General features: G+C 45.0%; 1 protein-coding gene, 1 long non-coding RNA gene and 1 other non-coding gene across 4 annotated transcripts in view; 2 read left to right on the top strand and 1 right to left on the bottom strand.

The window, feature by feature from the left end:
• The window catches only part of LOC137437110 (uncharacterized), a 14,275-nt gene extending 1,840 nt beyond the window's left edge, over nt 1-12,435 (top strand). The window contains exon 2 of the transcript XR_013624996.1: nt 9,335-12,435. This is a non-coding gene — a transcript (uncharacterized LOC137437110). The remainder of the gene's footprint in view (nt 1-9,334) is intronic.
• LOC137437111 (uncharacterized) overlaps nt 1-19,672 on the bottom strand; it is a 49,606-nt gene extending 29,934 nt beyond the window's left edge. The window contains exons 1-2 of one of the 2 annotated variants that reach the window (XR_010986432.2): nt 19,321-19,625; nt 177-234 (exon numbers count right to left, since the gene is read on the bottom strand). This is a non-coding gene — a long non-coding RNA (uncharacterized LOC137437111). Of the gene's footprint in view, nt 1-176; nt 235-19,320 lie in introns of both variants that reach the window. The other variant, XR_010986431.2, reaches the window with a different exon arrangement.
• Nucleotides 19,673-20,818: 1,146 nt separating this feature from the next.
• The window catches only part of LOC137437108 (metalloproteinase inhibitor 2), a 128,514-nt gene continuing 123,123 nt past the window's right edge, over nt 20,819-26,209 (top strand). The window contains exon 1 of the mRNA XM_068131500.2: nt 20,819-20,882. Within this exon, the coding sequence (XP_067987601.2) occupies nt 20,834-20,882 (49 nt within the window). The 5' untranslated portion in view covers nt 20,819-20,833. The remainder of the gene's footprint in view (nt 20,883-26,209) is intronic.

The following is a 26,209-nucleotide window of genomic DNA, read 5'->3' on the forward strand; positions in this document are numbered from 1 at the left end:
CCACCTCCCCCCCAGAGTATTATATCATTCCACAGAGAGCCCAAAAAGTAACCACAACCACAATCTTACCACAAAGAGCTTTGCCAAGTCAGAGTCAATAGATTATTTCAAGTTCTCTCAAATTTGCTAAATAAGGAGTCAAAAGGAACTCCTCCATCTTGGCCCAATTGACACACCTGTATAAGGTCCGGAGGTTCTGAACACCTGTCTCGACTTCGTCCACCCACGAGGTACCTGCCGATGATAATCAGAGCCTTGTTTCACAACCTGTACTATCATTCCCTTACACAACGTTTTGTACATTAACCCTCACCGTGCACATTCCCAGGTTCGTGTTCCCCACCTTTGCAGGTGCTTCAACAAGGGGCGGCGTTAGTGATTTGGGGATCCCATGAAAAACACAACAATGGCCCAGTAGGGCCAGGTGCGTCCAATCAACCTGTCATCACACGAAAACACGCAATTTGGTGTCTGACGTCATTGTATTCGGTCGTTACCTGTACAATCTCAACCAATTAAACTTGCCAAGGGGACTGCGGGTCATACGGCAAGGGTTGTGGCGACTTAACGGCTCCTCACCTGGAGTTACAAAGGTGGGATGACGCAAATTATTGTATCTTCATAAACGTGTGCCGTGTAGCGCTGCTCCCCATGGTGGTGGCAGAGGGTATTACAGGTGAGGCTGCAGACCCTCAATTTACTGGTTCCTTGTTATACAGGGGGCCCCTTGTTATCTGGGGGGCCCTTGTTATCTGGGGGCCCCTTGTTATCTGGGGGCCCCTTGTTATCTGGGGGCCCCTTGTTATCTGGGGGTCCCTTGTTATCTTGGGGCCCCTTGCTATCTGGGGGTCCCTTCTTATCTGGGGGTTCCCTTGTTATCTGGGGGTTCCCCTGTTATCTGGGGGCCCCTTGTTATCTGGGGGTCCCTTGTTATCTGGGGTTTCCCTTGTTATCTGGGGGCCCCTTGTTATCTGGGGGTCCCTTGTTATCTGGGGTTTCCCTTGTTATCTGGGGGCCCCTTGTTATTTGGGGGCCCCTTGTTATCTGGGGGTCCCTTGTCATCTGGGGGTCCCTTGTTATCTGGGGGCCCCTTGTTATCTGGGGTTCCCTTGTTATCTGGGGGTCCCTTGTTATCTGGGGGTCCCTTGTTATCTGGGGGTCCCTTGTTATCTGGGGGTCCCTTGTTATCTGGGGGCCCCTTGTTATCTGGGGGCCCCTTGTTATCTGGGGTTCCCTTGTTATCTGGGGGCCCCTTGTTATCTGGGGTTCCCTTGTTATCTGGGGGTCCCTTGTTATCTGGGGGCCCCTTGTTATCTGGGGGCCCCTTGTTATCTGGGGTCTCTATGCAATCGCATGGGATGCACACCCCGAACGCCACCTCTGGCTTCAACGCATCGTCCCTTCGTTAACCTCCGCTGTTTTTCAGAAGGTGAATGATGTGGGCATCGGGAACCAGGTTGTGCAAAGTAATCGTTCTGAACATGTCCTCCCTGTCACCGCATCAACGAGGTATCATTACCTTTACCTGCACTGCACGTGTCACAAAATTCCCTCTTCCAGGTGATCACTTTTCCTATTTGCCTTCCTGGCATGCAAGATGTGTGCGGTGTAAAGGTAGGCAGGTAAGTTTATCTTTCAAACCCGTGATCGTTATTGAAGGTAGTAAAGGTAGACAGGTAAGTTTATCTTTCAAACCCGTGATCGTTTTTGAAGGTAGTAAAGGTAGACAGGTAAGTTTATCTTTCAAACCCGTGATCGTTATTGAAGGGAGTAAAGGTAGACAGGTAAGTTTATCTTTCAAACCCGTGATCGTTATTGAAGGTAGTAAAGGTAGACAGGTAAGTTATCTTTCAAACCCGTGATCGTTATTGAAGGTAGTAAAGGTAGACAGGTAAGTTTATCTTTCAAACCCGTGATCGTTAATGAAGGTAGTAAAGGTAGACAGGTAAGTTTATCTTTCAAACCCCTGATCCTTATTGGAATGATTTCTGAATACTTTGAGTAGTCTAACACTCATTTTGAGTGCATACCTGGTTTGGTGTAACTCGGTAGTTGGCGCACTAGCGTGGAAGGTCAGGGCCTGAGTTTCAGTCCAGCCTAGACATACTCCATTCAAGGTGTATGCACGCGTTCTTTTCCAGGTGTATGTGCATGTTCTCTTCCATGTGTATGCACGTGTTCTCTTCCAGGTGTATGCATGTGTTATGTTCCAGGTGTATGCTCGTGTTCTTTTCCAGGTGTATGTGCATGTTCTGTTCTAGGTGTATGCACGTGTTCTCTTCCAGGTGTATGCATGTGTTATGTTCCAGGTGTATGCACGTGTTCTCTTCCAGGTGTATGCATGTGTTATGTTCCAGGTGTATGCACGTGTTCTCTTCCAGGTGTATGCATGTGTTATGTTCCAGGTGTATGCACGTGTTCTCTTCCAGGTGTATGCATGTGTTATGTTCCAGGTGTATTCCAGCTAAACGCATTGTGTGCCGTTTGAGTGAACACAATGGGCTCTTTTGGAAACTTGATCCATCTTGCTGGGGGATATGGATGGGGGCTGGAAGGGGGGTGGGGGGTGGAGTTGGTGTAACATGAAGGTACACAGGAATAGATCACCTGGAGGTAATTAGGGGACCAAGTATATGAAAGACTTGGTCACCTATTGTTACTAGACTTATTATTCTTTCCATCGAATTTTGTGGAAGATGTAGCACTGTTGCTCCGTTTAAGTGGAAACTTTCCAGGAATGTTGGGGCCAATGGGAATTGATGCCATCTTATTCCCGAATGTTGATTTTGTGATCACCATGGCAACCAGCTTCGATTTAAGCGAAAACTTAAAAAATAATCTTCTCCGAAGCCGCAAATGTTATTGATTTGATTATTGTTGGGTTATGATCAACTAACTACTCGTGGTGCAAAAAGTTGTTCAATATGACGTCATCGGTGAAGTGGGTTGCCAAAAACGTTGATGTCTCCGATTACCATGAAACATGTTTTGTGGCATCTACGCATCAATAATAACGTGAATATGAAATTTATTTTTGATCGGTCACATGGTCTGGAAATGAAAAACAAAACAAAAATTGATGACGTCATGGCTTGGGCTCCTGCATCACTGCTTGCAGTTTTAATTTTTATTTGTTTTCCAAAACATAATTGAGTTTCAGATATTTGTCGGTTCTAAAGTATTTGCCTTACTACATAAAATAAAAATAATTACTAAAAGGAGCAGCGTGCGTGTGTGTGGTGTGTTTGGCGTGTGCATGCGTGGCATGTGTATGTGTGTGTGGGGGAATGTGTGTATGTGTGTGCGGGGGAATGTGTGTATGTGTGTGTGGGGGAATGTGTGTATGTGTGTGTGGGGGAATGTGTGTATGTGTGTGTGGGGGAATGTGTGTATGTGTGTGTGGGGGAATGTGTGTATGTGTGTGTGGGGGAATGTGTGTATGTGTGTGTGGGGGAATGTGTGTATGTGTGTGTGGGGGAATGTGTGTATGTGTGTGTGGGGGAATGTGTGTATGTGTGTGTGGGGGAATGTGTGTATGTGTGTGTGGGGGAATGTGTGTATGTGTGTGTGGGGGAATGTGTGTATGTGTGTGTGGGGGAATGTGTGTATGTGTGTGTGGGGGAATGTGTGTATGTGTGTGCGGGGTAATGTGTGTATGTGTGTGTGGGGGAATGTGTGTATGTGTGTGTGGGGGAATGTGTGTATGTGTGTGTGGGGGAATGTGTGTATGTGTGTGTGGGGGAATGTGTGTATGTGTGTGTGGGGGAATGTGTGTATGTGTGTGTGGGGGAATGTGTGTATGTGTGTGTGGGGGAATGTGTGTATGTGTGTGCGGGGGAATGTGTGTATGTGTGTGTGGGGGAATGTGTGTATGTGTGTGTGGGGGAATGTGTGTATGTGTGTGCGGGGGAATGTGTGTATGTGTGTGTGGGGGAATGTGTGTATGTGTGTGCGGGGTAATGTGTGTATGTGTGTGTGGGGGAATGTGTGTATGATCAATGTTCCAACAATACCTTTTCTTTCTTATTATTATACGACAACAGGGACTCTTTAGAATGAAGTGTGTTGGACGTAGAAGGAGCACACAAACTACCACAGCCATGCCCATGATGCCAACAACAGCAACAACTACGTGTTCTCTAAGATACTTTTTCGTGTTTCACCTAATTTTACCTCCCGATTGAAACACGGTCTGGCACCCCGCTCTGCTCACCAAACTCTCCTCCTTTGGTATCCATGGAAATCTCCACGCATGGCTGGCGGACTTCCTCTCTAGTCGTCGTCAACGTGTGGCCCTGAATGGGTTTCTCTCATCTCCTCTTCCTGTTCAGGCTGGAGTTCCCCAAGGCAGTGTTCTGGGCCCCGTGCTTTTTCTGGTCTTCATCAATGATCTCTCTGACTCTCTCGAAAATCCTCTCTATCTCTTTGCTGATGACTCCACTCTCTGCCGCTCCATTCCTCTTCCCTCAGATCGGCAGTCTGCTGCCTCCTCACTCTCTGAAGACCTGGACAAAATCACAGACTGGTCAAACAAGTGGAACATGTCTTTCAATCCTGACAAATCTCACACTCTTACTATGTCTCTCCGAAAAGATCGACTGGACAACCCTCCCATCTACTTTCTCAACAATCCTCTCCAAGAAGTTCTGTCGCTCAAGATTTTGGGTCTCACTATCTGCCATGATCTTTCTTGGGAAAACCACATTTCCAAGCTGGCCTCCAAAGCCAGTCGCCGACTGGGCATCCTCCGTCGTGCGAAGTCCTTCCTCGGCACACCTGAGCTCCTCACCACATACAAGGCTTTCATCCGCAGCTCAATGGAATACTGTTCTCCCCTATGGGCCGGTGCTCCTGCCTCACACCTAGCTCGGCTTCACGCTGTTGAAACCAAAGCTTTCAGAATTATTGGAATCTCCCGCGATGAAGCTATCTCTGAGGGCCTTTCACTCACTCACCGCAGGCAGGTAGGTGGTCTTTCTGTCTTCTACCGACTCCTCTCCGGCCTTGCACCCCCAGCTCTCTCTGTGCTCTGTCCCCCAAATATTCCTACAGGTCGCACAAGATCTGCCAGCAACCCTCTGATGGTTAAACTGCCGAAATCTCGGCTCTCTGCTCACCTTCACTCTTTCATTCCTCTTTTCTCCCGCCTCTGGAACAAACTCCCTCACTCCCTTCAATCCCACTCCTCCCTCCAGGTCTTTAAAACAGCTGTTCACCACCATCTCTTATCTTCCCCCATCCAAAACCTTGATCTTTTCTACCCCCGCTAATTCACCCCAGATCCACCTTGTTTGAAATTCCAACTTCTTTCCTGGAAGTCCTGGCAGTGTCCATATGTTTTATACCTCTCCCACCGCCCCCTTCCCATGCCCCCCCCCCCCAAAGCCCTCGCCCTCTCTCAGATCTCTCGATGTCTCCATGTCTCTCGGTCCCTGCTCTCAAATGTTGTGTTTGTGTCCTTCCCCCTCTCTCCCCATCTTGTCTACCGCTCCCGATGTTATATGTTTTATGTGTCGGTTTGTCTTTCTGTGTGATTAATGTTCGCTCTTTCACGAGCCTCGATCTTGTATACAAAAAAAAAAAAAAAAAAAAAAAAAAAAAAAAACTCACAGATAGACATGCAATATGTTTGTGAAGCACAACATACTATCTTTTGATTAAATATATATGCGAAGCAAAGGGTCTTAAATGGTCTTATATGCTGATAATAACAATAATAAGCAAACTACATGGTGTTCATAGAATACTTACCCTGCGCATTCAACTTGGTGCGAACCAACTCTTCCGTTTTTTAAGGTTTTTTTTTCTTTGATCCAATATGGCTGCCAGATCACGTGAGCGATGACATCATTAATTTATATTCTCTAATATAATTGTTGTGTGGATCACGCTCAATACATTTCAAACTGATCAGACTAAACGTTGTCCCTGTCGAATTATGACTCATAATTAAGACCCCAATGACTTAATCGTTAACAACACCTATTCCCCATATGGAGTTATTTACAATGAGCCACATTTAAATTTTTTCCATGGAGCGGTTTTGGAGATATAGAGGTGCAACGTTTTTCGGTTTTTCCAAGATGGCGCCTGTAACACATGACCTATAACGTCACAATTATCATTAAAATATTCTACAGGAGGAGACGCTCCTGTGGTGAAAACTTTGCGTCCATCAGACCAACAGTTGCAGAGAAAAAAAAAATTCATACTGATTGGATCAAGCGTTGTACTTGTTCAATTATGACGTCATAACAAAGGCACAGATGACATCATCATTAACATATCTTATTCCCCATGGGGAGTCGTTGACAATGAGCCATATTGAATTTTTTTTTCCATGGAGTGGTTTCAGAGATATAGAGGTGCAAAGTTTTTCCAAGATGGCGCCTGTACCACGTGACCTATGACGTTATACTTATCATTTAAAAGTTCTACAGGAGGAAGTGCTCCTATGGTGAAAATTTCGTGTCCATCAGATTAACAGTTACAGAATTATTTGTTTTTCATACTGATCAGATCAAGCGTTGTACTTTTTTGTACTTTTCAAATTATGACGTCATAATGAAGGCACCGATGACATCATCATCAACATATCTTATTCCCCATCGGAAGTACTTGACAATGAGCTATGATTCAATTTTTTTTCATTGACCGGTTTGGGAGATATAGAGGTGTAACGTTTTTCCAAGATGGCGTCCATACCACGTGACCTATGACGCCATAATTATGAGTAAAAAATTTTTATACAGGCGCAGGCGCTCCTATGGTAACATTTTGTGTCAATCAGACCAAACGTTGTCGAGAAAATGAATTTTAATAATGCAGAGACGTACACACGCCACACGTACGCACGCAACTGAATGCCTAACCCTGCTTTTCACTTCACGAGCGCAGGGTAATTAACACCCTCTTAATTACATTTACACTGTTGAGACCCCTCAGACCTTTGACGACCCTTTAAGTCCCCCAAGACCCTTAAGACCACCAAGACCCAAAATACCCTTAAAGACCCAAAATACCCCGAATAACCCAAAGACACCCCAAAGATTCAAAATACCCTTGAAGGCCCTGAGGCTCAAGAAGACCCAAATAGCCTAAAATACCAAGACATTGGTCCAGGTCATTCACGAACTGGCTGGCCAGGCCTGCCATTCACATAGTTATGGCAGGAATTTGGAATTTGGCCATGGTGCCGGCGATACTCACCTACTCTTTGCGAAGGACACCATGGGATCTTTAACGTCCACCATCCCATGCTGGCAAACGGGCCCCTGTTTAACGGCACACACATTGTGTGAAACACCAGGATGACAGTTTATAGCCGGGTCGGGATTTGAACCCAGGCCAGACAGCTTGGAGGAGAGTGTGCATCTTTATCAAGTTAGATCGTCGATCGTTTGGCGAATGCAAAATGAACACCCTCAAGTTGCGTTGACCTCAGTTACTTGTCCAACCTTTTAACTGGATGACCAAGGTTACGTGTTTTCCATCTGTGTAATATTGGAGACCACATACGGAACAAAAGTGGTGAAATATTCACTGAACCTGCCATACATTATCTCCCAACCTTCTTTCCCTCACATTCTTTTTTATCTCCCTTTCTCTTGTTCCTATATCTCCCAACCTTCTTTCCACCCCTCCTCCACAAACCCATATCGAACTCGCCTCCTACCCATCCTACCCCATGACTAACTCTCCTACCCTCTTCCTCCATCCCATACCAAACTCCCCTTAACCCCAAAAACCCATGCCTAACTCACCAAACATATTGCATGTCTCCCACCCCATACCCATCTCACCTAACCCCACCCCAGGCACCCCATACCTAACTCACCTAATCCCCCCCCTCTCACCCTATATCCATCTCACCTAGCCCCCACCTCCCCATATCCAACTCAGCTACTTCCACACCCCATACCTAGCTCACCTACTCTCCCAAACCCATACCCATCTCACCTAGCCCCCTCCTCCCCATATCCAACTCAGCTACTTCCCTCACCCCATACCTAGCTCACATACTCTCCCAAACCCATACCCATCTCACCTAACCCCACCCCATACCTAGCTCACATACTCTCCCAAACCCATACCCATCTCACCTAGCCCCCACCTCCCTATATCCAACTCAGCTACTTCCCTCACCCCATACCTAGCTCACATACTCTCCCAAACCCATACCCATCTCACCTAGCCCCCACCTCCCTATATCCAACTCAGCTACTTCCCTCACCCCATACCTAGCTCACATACTCTCCCAAACCCATACCCATCTCACCTAGCCCCCACCTCCCTATATCCAACTCAGCTACTTCCCTCACCCCATACCTAGCTCACATACTCTCCCAAACCCATACCCATCTCACCTAGCCCCCACCTCCCTATATCCAACTCAGCTACTTCCCTCACCCCATACCTAGCTCACATACTCTCCCAAACCCATACCCATCTCACCTAGCCCCCACCTCCCTATATCCAACTCAGCTACTTCCCTCACCCCATACCTAGCTCACATACTCTCCCAAACCCATACCCATCTCACCTAGCCCCCACCTCCCTATATCCAACTCAGCTACTTCCCTCACCCCATACCTAGCTCACATACTCTCCCAAACCCATACCCATCTCACCTAGCCCCCACCTCCCTATATCCAACTCAGCTACTTCCCTCACCCCATACCTAGCTCACATACTCTCCCAAACCCATACCCATCTCACCTAGCCCCCACCTCCCTATATCCAACTCAGCTACTTCCCTCACCCCATACCTAGCTCACATACTCTCCCAAACCCATACCCATCTCACCTAGCCCCCACCTCCCTATATCCAACTCAGCTACTTCCCTCACCCCATACCTAGCTCACATACTCTCCCAAACCCATACCCATCTCACCTAACCCCATCCCATACCTAGCTCATCTACTCTCCCAAACCCATACCCATCTCACCTAACCCCACCCCATACCTAGCTCACCTACCCTCCCTTTTTCTTCAACATCATTGTATTCCCTCATTTTTGTGTTTATCTTTTCCTCTCTTTCCTTCCTGTAAATGTCCTCTCGTGAATTTTTGGATTTGTATGCACCCTGCTCTAGTAAAAAGGACAGAATCGTGCAGATAATTTAAATAACCGAACACCTGTTGTGTAGTTTTAGATGTTGTGTAAAATTGAAGTGACATTGAAAAATTTGTATGTAAATAAATAAATATCGAATATATCATCCAATGCTGCATGAGATGCAGAACTTAGCTGAAGAACATGAAAGTATCCGAAGAGGTGGCCTGTTCCTTTGAGGACACATTCGGGATGAATGAGATGAGATGCTTGCTTAGGGAAACTTTCTAATAATCCTCGTTAACACCGGAATGTTTTCTTTTCTCTGGATGGCCACCCTTGCTTCCTGGTCCGCAGGCCTGCGCTCAAGAACGTAGACCGGAGCAGCCCACAGCACCTCGCCGTGACCGTGGGCAGCGTCACGGTCATCATCACCGATTTCACGGAGCAGATGTCCGGAATGAGTGAATCGACCTCGTTCCCCGAAGCCGTCGCTCACGGCAGCCCTACGCGGAGGGACCATTTGTGTTCCGCTTCGGAAACGGGATCGTCGGTTCCACGCTCCCCCGAAGGATCTCCAAAATCGGCCATGAGCAGTGAACCATAGTGACCATAGCGGCAAACTCATCCTGCAATACCAGGAAGCAACCGTGACCAGTGAACCATAGTGACCATAGTGGCAAACTCTTCCCGCAACACCAGGAAGCAACCGTGAGCAGTGAACCATAGTGACCATAGCGGCAAACTCATCCCGCAATACCAGGAAGCAACCGGGAGCAGTGAACCATAGTGACCATAGTGACCATAGTGGCAAACTCTTCCCGCAATACCAGGAAGCAACCGGGAGCAGTGAACCATAGTGACCATAGCGGCAAACTCATCCCGCAATACCAGGAAGCAACCGGGAGCAGTGAACCATAGTGACCATAGTGGCAAACTCATCCCGCAATACCAGGAAGCAACCGTGAGCAGTGAACCATAGTGACCATAGCGGCAAACTCATCCCGCAATACCAGGAATCAACCGGGAGCAGTGAACCATTGTGGCAAACTCATCCTGCAATACCAGGAAGCAACCGTGAGCAGTGAACCATGGTGACCATAGCGGCAAACCTATCCCGCAATACCAGGAAGCAACCGTGAGCAGTGAACCACAGTGACCATAGCAGCAAACTCATCCCGCAATACCAGGAAGCATCCGTGAGCAGCGAACCATAGTGACCATAGCGGCAAACTCATCCTGTAATACTAGGAAGCAACCGTGAGCAGTGAACCACAGTGACCATAGCAGCAAACTCATCCTGCAATACCAGGAAGCAACCGTGAGCAGTGAACCATGGTGACCATAGCGGCAAACTCATCCTGTAATACTAGGAAGCAACCGTGAGCAGTGAACCACAGTGACCATAGTGGCAAACTCATCCTGTAATACCAGGAAGCAACCGTGAGCAGTGAACCAATGTGACCATAGTGGCAAACTCATCCCGCAATACCAGGAAGCAACCGTGAGCAGTGAACCACAGTGACCATAGCGGCAAACTCATTCTGCAATACCAGGAAGCAACTGTGAGCAGTGAACCATAGTGACCATAGCGGTAAACTCATCCTGCAATACCAGGAAGCAACCGTGAGCAGTGAACCAATGTGACCATAGCGGCAAACTCATCCTGCAATACCAGGAAGCTACCGTGAGCAGTGAACCATAGTGACCATAGCGGCAAACTCATCCCGCAATACCAGGAAGCGACCGTGAGCAGTGAACCAATGTGACCATAGCGGCAAACTCATCCTGCAATACCAGGAAGCTACCGTGAGCAGTGAACCATCGTGACCATAGCAGCAAACTCATCCTGCAATACCAGGAAGCAACTGTGAGCAGTGAACCAATGTGACCATAGCGGCAAACCCATCCTGCAATACCAGGAAGCAACTGTGAGCAGTGAACCATAGTGACCATAGTGGTAAACTCATCCCGCAATACCAGGAAGCAACCGTGAGCAGTGAACCAATGTGACCATAGCGGCAAACTCATCCTGCAATACCAGGAAGCAACCGTGAGCAGTGAACCATAGTGACCATAGCGGTAAACTCATCCTGCAATACCAGCAAGCAACCGTGAGCAGTGAACTATAGTGACCATAGCGGCAAACTCATCCTGCAATACCAGGAAGCAACTGTGAGCAGTGAAACATAGTGACTATAGCGGCAAACTCATCCCGCAATACCAGGAAGCAACCGTGAGCCGTGAACCACAGTGACCATAGCGGCAAACTCATCCTGCAATACCAGCAAGCAACCGTGAGCAGTGAACCATAGTGACCATAGCGGCAAACTCATCCTGCAATACCAGGAAGCAACTGTGAGCAGTGAACCATAGTGACCATAGCGGCAAACTCATCCCGCAATACCAGGAAGCAACCGTGAGCAGTGAACCACAGTGACCATAGCGGCAAACTCATCCTGCAATACCAGGAAGCAACTGTGAGCAGTGAACCATAGTGACTATAGCGGCAAACTCATCCCGCAATACCAGGAAGCAACCGTGAGCAGTGAACCACAGTGACCATAGCGGCAAACTCATCCTGCAATACCAGCAAGCAACCGTGAGCAGTGAACCATAGTGACCATAGCGGCAAACTCATCCTGCAATACCAGGAAGCAACTGTGAGCAGTGAACCATAGTGACTATAGCGGAAAACTCATCCTGCAATACCAGGAAGCAACCGTGAGGACATATCGGTGCTTATTTTTACGATTCTGCTTTTTGCCACAAATGGCCTAACGTCTTGTCCAATTATGAAGTCCCAAGCAATCCTTTTGTTTATGAAGGTGGTGTCACCGAATAATTCCTGTGTGTGTGTGTGTGTGTGTGTGTGTGTGTGTGTGTGTGTGTGTGTGTGTGTGTGTATGTGTGTGTGTGTGTCTTGTTTGGACACGCCATTACGTGCAAGTGTTCATCTACTTATGGGAACGAATGACTGGAAGTTTGAGTGTTAATCAGCTCTTCATCATCCTGTCTTTATGCAAGTGAAGCGGCAGTTGCAATGTAAATGCTTTTTCCTCTTTTTTTTTTTTAGCTAAGATGTTTCGGCAGCTACAAAATGTTTCTCTTGTAGCTATTGCCAGCGTTTTACAGTTAAATATTTTATTTTTATTCTGTATTTAAATTATTTATAAGGAACCGGAGCCATTTGGGATTAAACAGAAAACCTAAAGTAACACTTATTCATTTGAACAGTGCTTTATCAATCCTTCCGGCCTTTTCTTTGTATTTTTTTTTTTTTTTTTTTTTTCATGAATGAGAGGTGCATTCATGGACATCATGGGCATGGACATCTCCCAGCCTTGTTTGTAATTTTCAAATAAAGAAAAGAAAAGTCCGACGTGCTACGGATAAATGAATCTTTCGGTGGAGTTTGTGCGGCCCTGAAGTTTGAGCTCATTTCTTGACCACAAGGCTATTTTGGATCTTTTCCGGTATGTTGGATCGGTGATGGAATGAAATGGCACTTCTTCTGTTGTACCTTCAAAAGACCTTTTTGCTGCTACCGTGTAGTGGGGAAGGTAATAGGCTGTACCGTTAACTGAAATGTAGACATCTTTGTCCTTGAACAATACAACCTACTACCTCACCCTCGAAGCACAGCAATCGTACCTTGCCGTGTTGTCGTATGGCCGTATTGTCGTATGGCCATATTGCCGTATTGTCATATTGCCATATTGCCGTATTGTTGTATTGCCGTATTGTCGCATTGCCGTATGGCTGTATTGTCGTATTGCCGTTTTTCCGTATTGCCGTTTTTCCTTATTGCCGTATGGCCGTATTGCCGTTTTTCCGTATTGCCGTTTTTCCTTATTGCCGTATGGCCGTATTGCCGTATTGCCGTTTTTCCGTATTGCCGTTTTTCCGTATTGCCATTTTGCCGTATGGCCGTATTGTCGTATGGCCGTATTGTCGTATGGCCATATTGCCGTATTGTCATATTGCCATATTGTCATATTGCCGTATTGTCATATTGCCATATTGTCATATTGCCGTATTGTTGTATTGCCGTATTGTCATATTGCCGTATTGTTGTATTGCCGTATTGTCATATTGCCGTATTGTTGTATTGCCATATTGTCATATTGCCGTATTGTTGTATTGCCGTATTGTCATATTGCCGTATTGTCATATTGCCATATTGTCATATTGCCGTATTGTTGTATTGCCGTATTGTCGCATTGCCGTATGGCTGTATTGTCGTATTGCCGTTTTTCCGTATTGCCGTTTTTCCTTATTGCCGTATGGCCGTATTGCCGTTTTTCCGTATTGCCGTTTTTCCTTATTGCCGTATGGCCGTATTGCCGTTTTTCCGTATTGCCGTTTTTCCGTATTGTCATTTTGCCGTATGGCCGTATTGTCGTATGGCCGTATTGCCGTATTGTCATATTGCCATATTGTCATATTGCCGTATTGTTGTATTGCCGTATTGTCGCATTGCCGTATGGCTGTATTGTCGTATTGCCGTTTTTCCGTATTGCAGTTTTTCCTTATTGCCGTATTGCCGTATTGCCGTTTTTCCGTATTGCCGTTTTTCCGTATTGCCGTTTTTCCTTATTGCCGTATGGCCGTATTGCCGTATTGCCGTTTTTCCGTATTGCCGTTTTTCCGTATTGCCATTTTGCCGTATTGCCGTATGGCTGTATTGCTGTATGGCCGTATTGCCCTATTGCCGTATGGCCGGATTGCCGTATTGTCATATTGCCGTATTGCCGTATTGCCGTATGGCCGTATTGCCGTATGGCCGTATGGCTGTATGGCCGTATGGCCGTATGGCCGTATGGCCGTATTGGCGTATGGCCGTATTGCATGCTTTTCACAGCTACAGCTAGGAATTGTCTCTTTGCCACGATTAACCACAACTACTGATCCTTTGTACAAATCTCAACAATAGATAGAGAGGAATGCTGTTCATTACTCCTCCAGCGAACATAGACGGGAGTTGTGTTTTCACCCCTGTCTGTCTGTTTGTTACTTACGAAAGTCGAAGATTTTTCAAGTATATTGGTTTGTTGTTTGTGTTATCACTTGATAAAATAATTTTGTTTTTTGCCAAGTATGTTGATCACTCCAGTTTGTGTGTTTGTCTGTGTGTTTGTCTGTACGCTCACTTATACTTGCCTACCGGTCACAATTTTAAACCGATCTTCAATAAACGTCCACCAAATGGTAGAGTTGGAGGTCCAACAGAATCCTATTTATTTTTGAAGTCAAAAGGTCAGCACAGGCTAAAGGTCAACAACCTTTTCAAATTTCTAAAAACCCTCCATTTTTATCCGATTTACTTGAAATTTGAATAGAATTTTCATATCGGCTAACTGAATTCAACCACCAATTACTTTTGAGATCAACATAGGCCAAAAGGTCAGCATAGGCTAAAGGTCAACAACCTTTTCAAATTTCTAAAATCCTCAATTTACATCCAATTGATATGAATTTTGACTAGGATTTGCACATCAGGTTACTGAATTTAACCACCAATTATTTTTGAGATAAGCATAGGCCAAAAGGTCAACATAGACCAAATTTCTAAAATTGCAATTTTCATCTGATTGACTTGAAATTTGAGGAGGATTTGCATATTAGGTCACTATATTCAACCACCAATTATTTTTGAGGTCTAAAGGTCAACCTAGAAGAAATTCCAAAAATTGTAAACTCTCATGCGATTGACTTATAAAAATTTTTTTTACCTATACTAAGTCGAGGCTCGTATAAGAGCTAACACATACAACATACAATAAAGGGAGCGGGAGACAAGAGAGGGAGATAGAGAGGGAAGTACAACAACAGGAGAGAACAGGGACATCAAGTGATCTGTGGAATGGAGAGGGATGGGGCGGGGTACACGGGATAAACAAGGTGGACGCTACAAGGACTTTCAGGAGAGAAAATGGAACTTGAAGAGGATTTGCATGTCATGTCACTGAATTCAACCACCAATTATTCTTGAAGTCAACATAGGGCAAACGATCAACATAGGCTGAAGGTCAACAACTTATTTTAGGGATCTCACAAGTATCATGCTATGCACGACATGTTTATTGTTTGTTTGTCTGTTGGGTGCAGGATATCTCAAAAACATGTGCACAAATTCGGACAGAACTTGGTGGACAGGTTGGGTGTGTGACAAGGACTAAATGATTAGATTTTGGTGAAGATCCATAGCCGGATGCTACAATTCTTTAAATTATTCTTCACCATTGAGTGATGAGGCCAAAAATTAAATACAGCGTCTTCAGAAAGTATTCACACCCCTTGACTTTTTTCACATTGTATTGCTACAGCCTGAATTTATGCATTAAATTGAGATTTTTGTCACTGTTCTACACCAAATAACCCATAATGACAAAGCGAAAACATGTTTTAAGAATAATTTACAACCGAGACATCTGTTAACAAATGTATTGAAAATAAAAGACAAATTTTTAATTTACATAAATATTATTCAGCCCTCTCAGTCAATACTCTGTAGAAGCGCCTTTGGCAGCGATTACAGCTTCAAGTCTTCTTGGGTATGTCTGTATCATCTTTGCACATGCGGATTTGGGGAGTTTCTCCCATTCTTCCTTGCAGATTTGCTCAAGCTCTGTCAAGTTGGATGGGGATTGGAGAGCATCAGTGAACATCAATCTTCAAGTCTTTCCACAGATTTTCAATGGGATTCAAGTCTGGGCTATGGCTGGGCCACTCAAGGACTTTCAGGTTCTTGTTCTGAAGCCATTCTAGTGTTGCTTTGGCTGTATGTTTGAGTTCATTCTCCTGTTGGAACATAAATCTTCACCACAGTCTAAGGTCTTTTTCACTCTGAAGCAGGTTCTCCTCAAGGATTTGCCTGTATTTGGCTCCATTCATTGTTCCCTCCATCCTTACAAGTCTCCCAGTCCTTGCTGCTGAAAAGCATCTCCATAGCATGATGCTGCCACCACCATGCTTCATGCTAGAGATGGTGTTAGATGGATGATGAGATGTGCTCAGTTTCCGCCAGACATAGCCCTTTGCATTCAGGCCAAAGAGTTCAATTTTTGTCTCATCACCACAATATTTTGCCTTGTGCTCTCAGTCTTTCACGTGCCGTTTTGCAAACTCCAGGTGTGCTGTCATGTGCCTTTTTTTCAGGAGTGGCTTCGGTCTGGTCGCTCTCTCATAAAGCCTAGATTTGTGAAGTGCTGCAGAGACTGTTGTCCTCCCGGCAGGTTCTCTCATCTCAGCCAAGGAACTCTGTAGTGCTGTCAGAGTGGTCATTGGGTTCTTGGTCACCTCCCTGACCAAGGTCCTTCTTGCCCGGTTGCTCAGTTTGGTCGGAGGGCCAGCTCTAGGAAGAGTGCGTAGTTCCATATTCTTTCATTTTCCTAATGATGGAGCTCATTGTGCTCTTTGGAATTTTGAACATTCTAGAAGTTAATTAAAAGAGTAAAAAGTTTACGGGTTGCACCGTTATGTGGTATTTTGTGTCAATCAGTGACAAAAAAAATCTCAATTTCATCCATTTTAAATTCGGGCCGTAGCACAGCAAAATGTGAAAAAGTCATGGCGTGTGAATACTTTTTGTAGGCACTGTATAGCACGATATCTCGAAAGGTTTTGGACGGATTCGGACAAAACTTGGTGGATGAGTTGTGTAAGTGACAAGAACAAGCCAGATCCGGCCTATCAGTGGGATACAACGTGTAAACTGTTGAGCCTGGCGGAGGTGTGCACTCTACCGAGTGCCGTTCTAGTTATCCTTGCAAGGCTTGCATTATTTTATATATTTTCAAGTAGGACACAAAATATTTTTCAATCATTCATTCCTTCATTTTGGCTGTTCCACTCCAACGTGTCACAGAAGGGAAATCTTCCTGATTGGGTCTTCAGCATCGACAGAATCTTGTTATTTTTTGTCAGATTTTTTTTCAATCGTTTGTCTTGATTTCTCTTTAGAATGGACAATGTTCCTCAGTAACGCCAGTTCAACGACCTCTCTAATTTGCCACCCTTGTGATTATATAATGACAATAACTTATTATCTTACATCCTTAATTTTCCAGGCACCAAGTGCTTGAAAATAGTGAGCGTGCACATTATTTAAGTTTTTCTTCAAGATTTCCACTCTTCGAGACATCTGTCGACTGTTCGTTCAAGATCTTGATGCAATGGCAATGCCGTGAGTCAAGACAGTAGGTTGTACAGTTTATTTTTTTCATTCATGGGGTTTACACCCCCAAACTATACAATCTACTACCTCATCCCACAATCGTGCCTTCTGTTCATCTTCATAATCAAGGTGCATTCATACCATTCTTGTTTCCTGAAAAGAGCAGATATCTCCAGTGCCTTTCTCTAAAATCATGTCCGCAGACATGGACTATTTGTGTATAAAAGTTGGAGCATGAAATGAAAAGAGAGAGAGAGAGGCTGGGCCTCGCTGAAGGTTTTTACTCCAATGACATGTTTGAAGGTCACAAGACCAATTGTCAGCTAATCAGCATTGTGACAGTTAACATAGTCACAAAGGATGAGCAAATAGGTGGAGGTCCGCTTCATCAGAGAGGACATTAAATATGGTGTCATTGTTGCTTGGGTGATGTCATTGTTGTGATGATACAGCACACAAAATAAAGGTTGTTGCTGAAGGGTAAAACAGGTTGTTGTAGAGAGGAAGATTCAGCATGAGACACTTTTGATTATTATTAGAAGGAGAAAAAGAAGGAACAAGTTATATAGGGAAGAGTATTACATGCTAAAACAGCATCACCTCCTCCAGTACCTTGGATAGGCTGGGTAAGGCAGTGGCGAAGAGACTATCCATGAAGAAAAATTATGGAGTTTGATACATCACTGGAGAGGAAGCTTTCACAAAGGTACACATGTCAGATGACGATGAAGTGAACAGGAAGGTGGAGGTTGTCGAGGTTGCATCTGAGACCACGGATGTTGGCGTACCAAATAGACTTGAAGATCAGAGCACGAATGGGGTTGTGGTGCGAGTAGGGCAGGGGGAGAGGAAGCAAAGCTGGAGGGGAGGAAAAGCAAGAGAGAGAGAGTGGGAGGGGAGGCAACATATTTCAAGAAAAGGGAGGTTGTAGAGTGGAAAGCAGGGAAGTTGTAAGATGGTGTAAGACCAAGCACCACAATGCATGCTTGCACCTCAAAGTAAGGCATTGAATGCAGGTTGTTGCATGTGAGCAGGATCTGAGGTAGTAGGAGCACTTGACCATCAGCTAACCAGGCAGGATGGGGAAAAAAAGCACTGGATTTATGAATGCAATGGTAGACAAAGGAGAGGTCTGGGGAAGTGGAAACCTGAAAGGGCAGTGGAGGTGGTTGGGCCGAAGGGGACAATATAAGCCTTATATGGGAGGGGGCAGAGGAAGATAGTGATGGCTGAAAAATTAAAGGTAGAGGTGGAGGTAGAAGATGCTTACCAATGTTGTGGAGTGTAGGATATTCACTGCACGTCCCCCTTATAAACCTGTCGGCCAGTCATGAGTTTATTGTTTATGGCACAAAGATATCTTTAAGTATTAGTGTACCTTATATTGCTTCCAGAAACCACGTATTATGGAACAAAATTGAAGGCTCCACATTTGTGCGATTATTATGATTTTTATGGCATTTTCATGATATTGGTACTGATTTGGTGGTTATACATTTACAGAATTGGCCTGGCTGGATTTGAGTTTCACAGCGCAAGGCAATTGGATGTTGGACAGATTCAAAACGGAATGCCGCCCAAATAGATTAATCGAGACATATAATTATGTGAACGGGCAAGATCGAAGCTGGGGGTTCAGTGATCAATTGCGCATTGTTTAAACCCCATATCCACCCCACCTCTCCTTCCCCCCAAAACTTGGTCCATCAATCTTCACTCTGCACAAAATGGTGGGCGGCAGCCATTTTGTAGCAACCTCCACATCCTAAGGCCGAGCAAGTGTTTGAAGGCATCCTGCACAACCTTTCATTGAGCTTTGCGCACAAACCCCTACTGTACCATTAAAATATAAACATCAGGTCAATATGCTCTTAGCATTTGTTGCTTTTTTGTGTTTAGAAGATTCAGAAAATTTCATGCGGCCTACGCACGTAAGCAAGTTGACGGTCGGCATGTAATGTTACTGCCACGACATTGTTAAAACTCTGTGCAAAAGCCAAAACCTTTCACAGCAACATATTCAACTTGAAAAGGAAAGAAGGTCAAATTTTATCTCCAATGTTGCCACAAATTACAGCAGTTTACCTTGAATACCACCATCGGAGTGTATTCCGACTTCACCCGAGCTTGCCATTCCTTCACACGGCCTCACAATTCTGCCAAGGCGCTGCCTGGGAGCTGCGAGGCAGGCCCCGGTAGTGCTTGCCAACTTTTGTGGAAAAAAAACGTTTGTTTCCAAACAACACGGAGCGGCAAACCGTGCCAGCAGGGCCTAGCAACCTGCCTCGAATCAAGATGGGCCCTATGTCTCAGGCATGCTAATACGGCTCTATCGGGCAGGCAGCACACCGCCTGCTCCAACATGGCCGTATTTCTCGGTTCCATCGGTCAGGATCCACCCCGCACTGCCAAACATAGTCATGGCAGATTTGAAAGTGACACCCTTATTCAGTTGCAATGTGCAACAGAAATATTTTTCTTGTAAACCTCAACAAAGCAAGAATTGTTATGTTTCTTTTAAATCGGATCAAGGCCAAGTGTATAAACTGCTTAATTCTATTTTTGTCCGATGTACAAATTTTTTTTGGCAAAGTAACCTAAAAACTACAACATTCTCTTGGTAGATATTGTAAAGTTCCAAGTCTGCTATTGTATAATATTGTTACTTGTTTACACTATCCATATACTCGAGCTAACGTTTACCTTGTTTATTTTAACCGTGTTAACTTGCTACATGCACTAGTACTAACTGAAGGTAGCAGTGTCATGTTATGTAGTTGTAATAGACATATTGTGTTCCCCCAGTCTACTTGGATAGGGAGTTGTGCGTATACACGCGAACATACGGTAACTTGGCACAGTAACCTCAGTTTTGTTGCATTGCGGCTGCTGGGAATGGATCCAAAACGCCAGGCCCTCCCTCCCCCTGTCTCAGCTACTATCTGTCCTGACTGGGAGTTTTTTAAACTTTCACAAGCACAACCTCAATGAATCACAGGCCTACATGAATAATAAAGTTGCAAACACACATTCTCAATGTTGCTAATATCTAGGTGGAACTTTTGTAAGATGCTCCGAGGGCCACAACATCCTGGCACATGTCCCAGAACACTTCCCTGCAAAATGCACATCACTCATATTTTCAAATTGTTTGACATTGGGGAGGGAGAGTCTCCAATTCCAAGAGCTATGTGAAAAATGAGTGCTCCTGATTTCATTTCATTTATTTCTGGCTGTTGAATGCTTTTTATTACCTCGAGTTGAACAAAGGCAAGGCCTTTCTGCAGCTCCAGTCAGTTCTCCGAGTAAGTGATTGCATCATCCTGTAGGAATGGTTTGCCAAGAACAAGTGAGAACTGGTGTTTCCATTCATCTGTTGCGCAGTGTTTGACTTTCCTAACCCTTGTACCGCTGAGTGGACCCTTCCAGCCCTTCTTGCTAATTTATCTTGTGTGATGCTTTACTTGAGTTAATCCTATTATTTCATTTATGTCATTCGAAAGTGCAAGTTGTACTTACTTTGCGATGTGTCATTCTTTATGTGAACGTTACAGTGTCGGAGTTGAGTAACTCCTGGAAACGGTGCACATAACTCATCATGGTTGCCTCATGTACGCAAGTGCACGGAACTTGGCTACAAATCAAAAGTAAGGAATTCGAGCAAAGATCCACAGTTCACCATGTACCTTTTGGATAACTGTACTTGGCATATTGTTAGCGGAGTCGAGTAGTAAACCTACATTTTTGTCTTTGCACTGACAAAATGGCCGCCATTTTGACAACGTTTGTTTTTATTACCTTGTATCAATAACAAAACCAAAAGGAATAGCACTTTTTCAAAAAGTTTTGATAATTGTTATAATAATTCCTGGAAGCATTAATTGTATATTGTACATCAATATGAACATTATGATAGAACATTGATCACATTCTCCACCATCAACCCCCTACCAAAATCAAGGATCACTGCTCACCTCCACTCTTTTGTTCCTCTCTTTCCCACCTATGGAATCAACTTCCACATCTTCTTCAATCTCGTTCTTCCCTCCAGTTTTTAACCTTTTCTCCTTCCAAATTTCCAGTTTTCCCTGCTGAGACTTTCCTTCTGTATCCATCTTGTCCACCCCATGTATCCTCTCCTGCGCTCCATTTCTCCTGTGACGAGGACAAAATCATTAGGTTTTGGTCAAAATCCGATCCGATCCAGATACCAGAATTTAGTAAGTGATTCTTCACCTTTGAGTTCAGATCCGGCCTACCAGTGGATACAAAAGGTAAACTGTTCAGCCTGGCGGAGGTATGTGCTCTACTGAGTGTTGTTCTCATTTTTTGCAATGTTAGGGATTTTCCCAATTCAACAATGTTGAGATTTTTTGTTATTTACTTTTTTGCTCACATGATATTTGGAAATTCAAATTATTACTCGAGTGCTGAAAGATGGGACAACCTGCAGAAAAGTCACTGAATCATCTTGATTCCAAATTGTTTTTATCATCATGGATGATTTTTACCTGCCATTTGCACTTGCAGTACACTTGGAGCAGGATTGAATGAGATGGAAGTTGTAGGTTGAAGAAGAAAAACGATGTACGATTTATTGATAGTTACGATGGGTGATTGTAAGAACACCTGCCAACTAGATTTGAATTGCCATCTCTCACAGGCCCAGCTCGCACCTTGCTCTCGATTTCAGGCATCCTTGATGATATCATGTGTGTGTGTCGTTTATTGTTATCTCCATATGCGGGTTTCAGAAGGTGGAACAGAGTCGTCCCGGGTTTCGTTTTAAAGCATCCACCTCTGTTTCACTGAGGGATCATGATTCATGGACCAGTTTGTGAAGTTTTCTTATTCTCAAAGTTTTGTTCCGAGCGTTCTCTTGAGGATCGTCTCCGAGCCCCGGACATCTTCCAACTGCAGATTGTTTGTGGTAATATTCCCAGGGATGGGTTTTAAGATCTTTGTAAGGTTCTTCTTTATCATTCCCGTTGCTCCAATAATCACTGGTACAATCAGTTTCCAGGATATTTTCACTTCATTTTTGAGGTCTTGGTATTTGGTCATTTTCTAGAATTCTGCGTTGTTAAGGCCAAAATCGAGGGGCACTGACACCTCAATTAGCAATGCTGTGTTTTCCTCTTTGTTCCTGAGTATTATGTCCGGTAGCAGTTCTTTGTTTTCTATGTTCACACTTGATGAGATCATCAGGTCATACGTGGGCATTACTTCCTTGTTTTCAATGATTGCTTTTGGTTCATGTTTCCATGAGTTTTGTGGAACTGGAATATTGGAATATTGAATTTCTGCAGATGTGCCAGTGGATTACTCTCCATTCCTTGTTGTGCCTTTGGGTATACAGCTGTTCTGACATGAGTTTTTTTTACATCCTGATAGGAGGTGCTCGTGCTTTCTTTTTCTACCTTGCAGAACCTACACTTGTCTGATTGACTCAGTCCTGCCATCTTTTTAAAGCCATTTGTGTCGTGTCCTTGATCTTGGGTATTTATAATGATTCATTCTTTGTCCCAGTTGAGCTGACCTCCTCTTAGCCATTCCAAAGAGCCTTGTCTACACCCTATCTGTTCAACTCTATTTTCATACCTTCTTGCTCTTTTATCGGTTTCCCACTTGTCGGTAAACATCTTGATATTTCATTTTATATTTATATTTTCTCGTTTTTGCAATTGTCAGGGCTGTACTCGTTTAGGTTTCTTGTGTGATATCTTCCATTCACACCTGTCTTTGGAATTTTTTTGCTGGGTCGGTTAGGGATACCTTTTTTGGTTTGTTGTCTTCGTGTTTGCTTACAAATTGGATTCCACAGTCTGTTTCACTTTTTACATATTCGTCCAATCCTGCAGTGATTGTGTCTCTCGGAGATGCGTATATTTTCAGGATCATCCTCATTTACCTCGTTTCAGTGTATGCGTTGGTGTTGCCACACATTCTGGTTTGTGTGTGTTAGAATGTATGTGTTGGTCTGACGATGCTGAAGTACATGCGTTTATAACAACTAGGGCATGCCCGTACGTGGGTGCCCGTTCCTTGCCAAAAAAAAAAAAAAACGCTACCCGTACGCTCTACCCCGCCCGTATGCCCGTACGCCCGTAAACAAAAAAAACAACGCTCTTCGCTTCCGCCCTTCGCTCTGACTGAATTGGGAGAAATAATGCGCATAAGAAATCGAGAAATTATTATTTTCTCCGGAAGAAATCGAATTACGAACCGTAATGGCGCACGCGCTCGGCTCGGCTCGCTCTCACATCGGCCACGCCTACGCAACAACGCGGTCTGTGATTGGCTGCCGGAAGTGCAGTCTTCACTGTCCGGAAGGTCGCAAATCGCAGTTACGATGAATCGCAAGTTTTAAAACATAGTTTAACGGCAACATAGTTTTCCAACGTGAAATAAATGAATACGCTCTCAAATGTGCCGTCCGAGGCAGAGTCTGTTCGCCACGTTCGGCACACGTGATAGCTCGCTGCTCTCTGATTGGTTGAATCGTTTTTTGGACATAGCTCGGTAACTACTTCTCCGATTAATATGAAACCTTGAAAAGGCACATCCTCGGGTCCCCAGCAATATACCTGGCAAGTTTAAAGTATATCGGACCCGTGGTTGTCGAGAAACAGCGGTCACAGACATACAGACATACAAACATACAAACATACAAACATACACACAGAGATTACTGGAATTATAGATAGATGACAAGTGTACTTTGCACTTTGTGCCGAAGTAGTTGTCCTTATTTTCATGATGTTTGATTTCTTCACGTTTTTTTGTTAAAAAGTGGTCTCACAAGTTTTGTGGTCCCCAATGTTTATGGTATGACCATGCATTCTGGCCCTGTGGATTAAGTCTGGTGTTGACTTAACGGTTAAGGTGGGTTAAAATGCGCAACTATCCTAGGACAGTTATAGTCTTTGGGTAATTTGGGTGCCAGTCCTCAACAAGTCACCACTCTAGGGTACTGGCATCCACCTACCACTATGAAAGGCCTTTGGTCCTTTGTTGGCACTTACAAGGCACTTGTGTTTGTTTTACGGAATGCAGCTGCCTTGTCCCCCATGGACGATGCTTGTGCCGGCTGGACCTCACCGGCCCATGTGTCGTGACCGACAAATTAACTGCTACTTTCGCTGAAGCTCAGGCGGCCCTTCAGTCGCATCGCACAATCATCATACTTAAAGTGTCGGACCAGACTGTTGGACTGTCGGACTGACGGATCTACCATGCGTGCTGGCATGGACACCACATTGTACGTGTTATGCATCGGAAATCCTCTGCTCGCTGGTTTCTTCAGTGCTATAATGGAGAAACACCAAGTGTCCTGGCTTCCCTGTGAAGCTGAAGCCCTCAGTATCACTACGTCCATCAAACACTTCTTCCCATACATCTTCCAATCTAGCCAACCCGCCTATGTTCTGACCAACAGCAAACCCTGTGTTGACACTTACCACAAGCTATGCTGGGGTGAATTCTCAGCTAGTCCTCGACTTACAACTTTTCTTTCATCTGTGAGCTGCTAGCATGTGACCCTCATGCATCTAGCCAGTTTGGGTAATCTACCCTCCGATTTTGCGAGCCAAAATGCTCCCATGTGCGACTGTGCGTTTTGCATCAGTATCAGGTATGCTCCTTCGTTTCCTGACTGGAGGATACTACTCTCCTCAATGTCAAAGTTAGTGATGTACTCTCGGGCTCTGCACGTTTCCCTTACACCAACCATCTGCCCATCATGTGATGCTCTCTGCCCATGTAGAATTTGCACCACCAATGGACTCATGCCCATCTCCAACAGTGCACTATTGGAGTGCACTTCATCTCCAACAGTGCACTTCACCATGACCCATTCTTGGCTAACATGGGCTAATTTTTTTTTTTTTTTTTTTTTTTTTTTTGTATACAGAGTCGAGGCTCGTGAAAGAGCTAACATTTATCAAACAAACAAATCAAACAAACAAGCAAACAAAGTATATAAAAAGGGGAGCGGTCGACAAGATGGGGAGAGAAGGGGAGGAAGCACACAAACACAACATTTGAGGGCAGGGACATCGGGAGATGTGTGGGAGGCAGAGGGCCTGGGGGGAGGCAGGATAGGTATAAAACGCAAGGACACCAAGGACTTCCAGGAAAGAAGACAAAGGTCACCTCAAAAAAGTGGATTTGGGGTGAAATTAGCGGGGGTAGAAAAGATCAAGGTTTTGGATTGGGGAAGATAAGAGATGGTGGTGAACAGCCGTTTTAAAGACCTGGAGGGAGGAGTGGGATTGAAGAGAGTGAGGGAGTTTGTTCCAGAGGCGGGAGAAAAGAGGAATGAAGGAGTGAAGGTGAGCAGAGAGTCTTGATTTTGGCAGTTTAACCATAAGAGGGTTGCAGGCAGATCTTGTGCGACCTGCAGGAATATTTGGGGGACAGAGCCCAGAGAGAGCTGGGGGAGCAAGGCCGGAGAGGAGTCGGTAGAAGACGGAAAGACCACCAACCTGCCTGCGGTGAGTAAGTGAAAGGCCCTCGGAGATAGCGTCATCGCGGGAGATTCCAATGATTCTGAACGCTTTGGTTTCAACAGCGTGAAGACGAGCTAGGTGTGAGGCAGGAGCACCGGCCCATAGGGGAGAACAGTATTCCATTGAGCTGCAGATGAAAGCCTTGTATGTGGTGAGGAGCTCAGGTGTGCCAAGGAAGGACTTCGCACGACGGAGGATGCCCAGTCGGCGACTGGCTTTGGAGGCCAGCTTGGAAATGTGGTTTTCCCAGGAAAGATCATGGCAGATAGTGAGACCCAAAAGCTTGAGTGACAGAACTTCTTGGAGAGGATTATTCAGAAAGTAGATGGGAGGGTTGTCCAGTCGGTCTTTTCGGAGAGACATCGTAAGAGTGTGAGATTTGTCAGGATTGAAAGACATGTTCCACTTGTTTGCTCAGTCTGTGATTTTGTCCAGGTCTGCAGAGAGTGAGGAGGCTGCAGACT

The sequence above is a fragment of the Myxine glutinosa genome, chromosome 11 (genome assembly GCF_964187855.1).
Source record: "Myxine glutinosa chromosome 11, kmMyxGlut1.1, whole genome shotgun sequence".
NCBI lineage: Eukaryota > Metazoa > Chordata > Myxini > Myxiniformes > Myxinidae > Myxine > Myxine glutinosa.